Here is a 6,506-nt window from a genome sequence, read left to right as displayed (position 1 = left end):
GGCCCCTGCAACTTAGTGGAGTTCAGATCACACACAGAGAAATCCATTTAGTAAATTTCCAAAGTTGCAAACCGTGTGGACCCACCCAGAGTCCCACTAGGATGGGTCAGCCCCCACTGGATTATACTGGATATGTAGGTGTAGAGTTTACGCCAAATTACCTGACCAGTAGGCAGGTAGTTGTGTTATTGGCATTATTAAACCATCTTTCTTCCTACTGCCCATAAAAACAGGCGAACTCCTGGGCTTCCCTGTCTATGCTTCCCGTGAAAAGAGAAGCATAGTTATAGGAAATTGGAAAAATGATAAATGGCCCCTGAGAGAATCATACAATATTATAGGCTGGCTACTTAGGCACAAGATGGCTCATGTGGATACTGGACCCCCATTTACATGATCAACCAAATCATACGGTTACAAGTTGTCTTAAAAATAACCACTAATAAAACCAGCAGAGCCTTGACTATTCTAGCCTGGCAAGAAACTCAGATGAGAAATACTATCTATCAAAATAGATTAGCTCTCAACTACTTGCTAGCACCTAAAGGAGAAGTCTGTAAGAAATTTAACCTTACTAATTGCTGCCTACACATAGATAATCAAGAGCAAGTAGTTGAAGACATAGTTAGAGATATGACAAAACTGGCACATGTGCCTCTGCAAGTGTGGCATAGATTTAATTCTGGGGCCATGTTTAGAAAATGTTTCCCAGCGCTAGGAGGATTTAAAACTCTTATAATAAGAGTTATAACAGTAATAGGAACCTGCTTACTTCTCCCTTGTTTGCTACCTGTACTTCTTCAAATGATAAAAGCTTCATCGCTACCTTAGTTCACCAAAACGCTTCAGCACAAGTGTACTATATGAATCACTATCAATCTGTCTTGCAAGAAGACATAGGTAGTAAAAATAAGTGAGAACTCCCACTATTAAGAGTCTCAAAGGGGGGGAATAAGGGAGGAGACCACCCCTCATATTGTCTTATGCCCAATTTCTGCCTCCAAATAAAGAAAAAGTAAAAACTAAAAGGCAGAAATGAAATCCACAAGCAGACATCCCAGCACCACACCCTGGGCCTGGTAGTTAAAGACTGACCCTTGACCTAATCCGTTATGTTATCTATAGATTACAGACATTGTATAGAAAAGTACTGTGAAAATTCCTATCCTGTTTTGTTCCGATCTAATTACCGGTGCGTGCAGCCCCCAGTCACGTACCCCCTGCTTACTCAATCGATCATGACCCTCTCATGTGCACCCCTTTAGAGTTGTGACCCCTTAAAAGGGACAGGAATTGCTCACTTGGAAAACTCGGCTCTTGAGACAGGAGTCTTGCTAATGCCCCTGGCCGAATAAACCCCTTCCTTCTTTAACTTGGTGTGTGAGGAGTTTTGTCTATGGCTTGTCCTGCTACAGTACTCTGTCTCATCTTTTTACTTTGCATTTCCAGTTTGCCTTGCACAAGGTCTCTTCTTCCTCTGTGGCTCCTCCACCTACATGTGTCTACCTGCTAATTGGACAGGCATATGCACACTAGTTTTCCTTACTCCAAAATTCAATTTGCAAATGGGACCAAAGAGCTTCCTATTCCCCTCATGACACGGACATGACAAAAAAGAGTCATTCCACTAATTCCCTTGCTTGTTGGTTTAGGACTTTCTGCCTCCACTATTGCTCTTGGTACTGGAATAGCAGGCATTTCAACCCCTCTCACGACCTTCTGTAGCCTTTCTAATGACTTCTCTGCTAGCATGACAGACGTATCACAAACTTTATCAGTCCTTTAGGCCCAAATTGACTCTTTAGCTGCAGTTGTCCTCCAAAACCACCAAGGCCTTGAGTTACTCACTGCTAAAAAAGGAGGACTCTGTATATTTTATTTTATTTTTTGAGATGGAGTCTCGCACTGTCCCCCAGGTCGGACTGCAGTGGCACCATTTCAGCTCACTGCAAGCTCCGCCTCCTGGGTTCAGGCTATTTTCCTGCAGCAGCCTCCCAAGTAGCTGGGACTACAGGCGCCCACCACCACCACCGGCTAATTTTTTGTATTTTTAGTAGAGATGGGGTTTCACCGTGTTAGCCAGGATAGTCTCGATCTCCTGACTTTGTGATCTGCCCTCCTCGGCTCCCCAAAGTGCTGGGATTACAGGCATGAGCCACCGCGCCCGGCCAAGACACATTTTCTGAACAGATCAAATTCGTCTGCGAGGGGGCTCTCCCTAAAAGCACAGGCCCGCAATGCCCTATTTCCTTCCTGGGCGGAGGAAAAGCCCACGTCTTCAGGCTCTGAGTCCCGCCTCGTCACCATTCCGATTGACACTCACGTTGACCAATCAGCGCGCTGGCAGGAGCGTGGCGCTGCCCCTCTGAAGGTACATGCGCGCTGTACTGGCTCCGGAGATGGACTGCCGCCGTGTTTTGGGTCGGGTCTGGAGTGGCTGGCGGCGAGGCCTGGCTGTAAGCACAGCGCCCGAGGACGCAGGCTTTGGCATCGAAGCCCGGTGATTAAGTACCCCCTCCCTCATGCGGGACGGAGGCTAGGGCAGGGGGAAGGCACGTGGGGATCTGGATCAGGTAGATGTTACCCGAAAACAGCCCCTGGGCCTCTCTCAGCCTGGTTGCCCTCGACAGTAGAATGGGACCGGTGGTACCTGAATTTTCGAGGTCAGCCCAGACATTGTGAGGCATTTGTCAGAGGCCGCAGGATTTGGGAAGAGGCGTCTGGAGATAGGAATGGGCGGCACCTCGGGACGGAATGACTCCCATTGCTTCTCCCTCGTTGTCCAGGCATCAGAGGCAACCCCGCGGTTCCCGCCTACGGTCGGGGCCCCTCGGGGACCAGCCCTTCCCGGGGCTGCTGCCAAAAAACCTCAGTCGGGAGGAGTTGGTTGATGCGCTGCGGGCAGCCGTGGTGGACCGGAAAGGTGAGGGGTGAGAGGCACGGCCGCACAGGGATGGGGAGGGGACTGCCGCGGAGTGCGGCTGGGCTCTCCATTGAAGCCACGGGATCAGCCCTGCTTCTGCCTCCCACCAGCAGCATGAGCTGGGACGAGCCACCTAATTTGCACCCCTCCCCGCTTTTAACCTTACTGCCATGATACAATAGGGTTAAGAGTGGGGAGAGGATGCAAATAACTACCAAGCCTTGCACATAGCCGGCGCTCAGTTAACGGGAGTTGCTATACTAGATTATTGTTTATTGGCCGCGGTGGCTCACGCCTGTAATCCCAGCACTTTAGGAGGCTGACGCGGGCGGATCACCTGAGGTCAGGAGTTCGAGACTAGCCTGGCCAACGTGGTGAAACCCCGTCTCTACTAAAAATACAAAAATTAGCCAGGTGTGGTGGCGTCCGCCTGTAATCCCAGCTACTGGGGAGGCTGAGGCAGGAGAGTCACTTGAACCCGGATAGCGGAGGTTGCAGTGAGCCGAGGTCGTGCTACTGCGTTCCAGCCTGGGGCAACAGAGCAAGACTCAGTCTAAAAAAAGACAACAAATTATTGTTTATTGATAGACAAAACGCAGGCTTTGAGTCAGACATATCTAGGCTCTGTGATCAGCTTGCTGTGTAGCTTTAGGAAAATAACTGAATTTCTCTGAACCCCACTCTCCATTCAGTGATTTATTTCTTTTCTCAACTATTTCTTAAACATATGCTGTGTTCCAGGCACTGTTCTAGGCAGGCTATACAGTGCTGAAAAAGATAGATATGGTTTCCGCTCTCAAGGGAGAAATGGATTTCTCTCTAACGGGAGAAATGGATGTCAGAAAATAAATGAACAAGTTACTAGTGATAAGTGCTATGCATAAACTAAAACAGGATGTTCTGATGGTGAGGAACTGTAGGAAGAGGGCAGACATTGGATTGGAGATTCAGACTTCTCTGTGATGTGACATTTGAGCCAAGGTGATAGGGAGCCAGACCTGGGAAATTTGGGGACAGAGGAAACAGTAAGTGCCAAGGCTCTGAGGTGGCAGAGGAACAGAAAGCAGTTCAGTTTGGTGTGCGGTAGATGAGTCATGTCTGAGAGTCATGATGGGGCCATGTGCTAAGATGTGTGAGAAAGTGCCCTGGAAATTCTTAAGTGCTGCATAAAGGGTTACTGTTGCTTTTGCTGATGTTCATGTGATGTATGTTTCAGGACCTCTAGTGACGTTGAACAAGCCACAGGGTCTACCAGTGACAGGTACAGGCTGGGTATGTGGGAAGGGAATGCAGCAGAAGGGGGTTTGTATCTGGGGAGGGAAAAGTGAAGGCGTGAAGCTTTGGCCTCTTGTAATTTTTCTTTCTTACTTTCCAGGAAAATCAGGAGAACTGACGTTGTTGTCAGTGCTGCCAGAGCTGAGCCAGTCCCTGGGGCTCGGGGAGCAGGAGCTTCAGGTTGTCCGAGCATCTGGGAAGTAAGTGGTAGGGGTGACAGGAAGCTAGGAGTACAGGCATCCATCTATGGTGGGGAAACAGCTGCTTGGGGATATGCTGACACATTTTCCATAGGAAGGTTTGAGATCGTAGAGGTGGATACAAGTACAGTGAAGAGGAGGAAGCCAATGACTCTGGGTTCAAATCCTCAAGTACAAATGGTGTGATACCAGGCAAAGCATGACACCTCCCTGACGCTGGGCACAGTGACTCACACCTGTAATCCCAGCACTTTAGGAGGCCAAGGCAGGAGGATCACTTGAGCCCAGGAGTTCGAGACCAGCCTGGGCAAAATAGACCCCATCTCTGGAAAAACAACAACAACAAAACCTTCCCTGAGGCTGGCCGTGGTAGCTTATGCCTGTAATTGCTAGGACTCTGGGAGGCCGAGGTGGGAGGATTGCTTGAGTCCAGCAGTTCAAGACCAGCCTAGGCAACATGGCAAACCCCTATCTTTACTTAAAAAAACAAAACAAAAGAAACACACACACACACACATGCTGGGCATAGTAGCACATGCCTGTAGTCCCAGTTGCTCGGGTGGCTGAGATGGGAGAATCACTTGAGCTCAGAAGATGGCAGCTGTAAGAAGCTGAGATCCTGCCACTGTACTCCAGCCTAAACAACCTGAGTGAGACCCTGTCTCAAAAAAACAAAACAAAACAAAACCCTCCCTGAGCCTCAGTTCCCCTAATGGTAAAATAGAGAAAATAATACCTATGCTTAGTGTGCAGTCATTTCTCCATGACTGTACTCATGGCAGGCATTGCTAGTCGATCCATGATACTCTTTCCTCTAACTGCCATCAGTTAAAGATGGTGCTTGAGATTAAATATTTCTGCAGTTCCACAAACTCATGAACTTTTTTGTGGGGAACTTATTTAAGAGCTACTATGTACAGAATTTCTAGTAGAGTTCTGGCACATGGTAGACAATCCTTACGACATTTGGCTCTGAGCTCCCTGAGGGCTGGGGCAAAATGAGAAACACATTAAGCTACAAAGTCTTGATATCAAAGAAGGGGAAACCTTACTTCTTTCTCAGGAGGTGGTCTAGGTTATAGTCCTGGTGTTAGTGTTTGGCCTGAAGCAGGTCAGTGTTCCTTCCTAAGAGTCTCCTTTTTAGTGGGCGAGTTCAAGGGACTTTAACTTGTGTGATTTGTCTCCTTATTCCAGGGAAAGCTCTGGGCTTGTACTCCTCTCCAGCTGTCCCCAGACGGCTAGTCGCCTCCAGAAGTTCTTCATCCATTCACAGAGGGCCCAGAGGCCCACAGCTACCTACTGGTGAGAGGTGCTGGGAGGTTCCTAAGGTGGTGGGGAGGTCCCAGCAAGCCACTGTGTGACCTCCTGCTGCCCCTTCCTCAGTGCTGTCACTAATGGGATCCCAACTGCTTCAGAGGGGAAGATCCAGGCCGCCCTGAAACTGGAACACATTGATGGGGTCAATCTTGTGAGTCCCGGTCTGGGCAGGGAAGAGGAGGGATGCTTCTAGATATAGTACCCCTACAGAGAGGAGTCAGGGGTATGGATTTGGGAAGGCTGGCTCTCCTGTCCCCTAAAACAGGCAAGTGACCACTGCCTATACTGTGGCCCTGCCCAGAGTCTGTTGGGAGCAGGGAGGGTCTGGGTATAGCTCTCAGGCCTGAGTAAGGCTTGTTCACCCTTGACCGGCACCACAGACAGTTCCAGTGAAGGCCCCGTCCCGAAAGGACATCCTGGAAGGTGTCAAGAAGACTCTCAGTCACTTTCGTGTGGTAGCCACAGGCTCTGGCTGTGCCCTGGTCCAGCTGCAGCCACTGACAGGTAGGTCTGGCACCCCAGCCAGCCTTTAAAACTGCACTTGATTTGAGAGACTGAGGTGGGTGGATCACGAGGTCAGGAGTTCAAGACCAGTCTTGCAGGGATGGCGAAACCCTGTTTCAACTAAAAACTATAAAAATTAGCCAAGCATGGCCGGGTGCGGTGGCTGACGCCTGTAATCCCAGCACTTTGGGAGGCCAAGGTGGGCGGATCATGAGGTCAGGAGATCGAGAACATCCTGGCTAACGCGGTGAAACCCCGTCTCTACTAAAATACAAAAAATTGGCCGG

The 6,506-nt window shown here is 49.3% G+C and overlaps 1 protein-coding gene across 2 annotated transcripts in view; it reads left to right on the top strand.

Annotated features, from left to right (window-relative positions):
• Positions 1 to 2,335: 2,335 nt before the first annotated feature.
• The window catches only part of RPUSD3 (RNA pseudouridine synthase D3), a 7,369-nt gene continuing 3,198 nt past the window's right edge, over positions 2,336 to 6,506 (top strand). For both annotated transcript variants that reach the window (XM_017880354.1, XM_017880353.1), the window contains exons 1-7: positions 2,336 to 2,500; positions 2,787 to 2,923; positions 4,140 to 4,184; positions 4,299 to 4,398; positions 5,593 to 5,700; positions 5,782 to 5,866; positions 6,096 to 6,219. In XM_017880354.1, the coding sequence (XP_017735843.1) occupies positions 2,376 to 2,500; positions 2,787 to 2,923; positions 4,140 to 4,184; positions 4,299 to 4,398; positions 5,593 to 5,700; positions 5,782 to 5,866; positions 6,096 to 6,219 (724 nt within the window). In that variant the 5' untranslated portion in view covers positions 2,336 to 2,375. The remainder of the gene's footprint in view (positions 2,501 to 2,786; positions 2,924 to 4,139; positions 4,185 to 4,298; positions 4,399 to 5,592; positions 5,701 to 5,781; positions 5,867 to 6,095; positions 6,220 to 6,506) is intronic.

This window comes from Rhinopithecus bieti, unplaced genomic scaffold (assembly GCF_001698545.2).
Source record: "Rhinopithecus bieti isolate Rb0 unplaced genomic scaffold, ASM169854v2 scaffold_12592, whole genome shotgun sequence".
In the NCBI taxonomy this organism is placed as follows: domain Eukaryota; kingdom Metazoa; phylum Chordata; class Mammalia; order Primates; family Cercopithecidae; genus Rhinopithecus; species Rhinopithecus bieti.
This window is presented reverse-complemented; position numbering and strand designations above follow the sequence as displayed.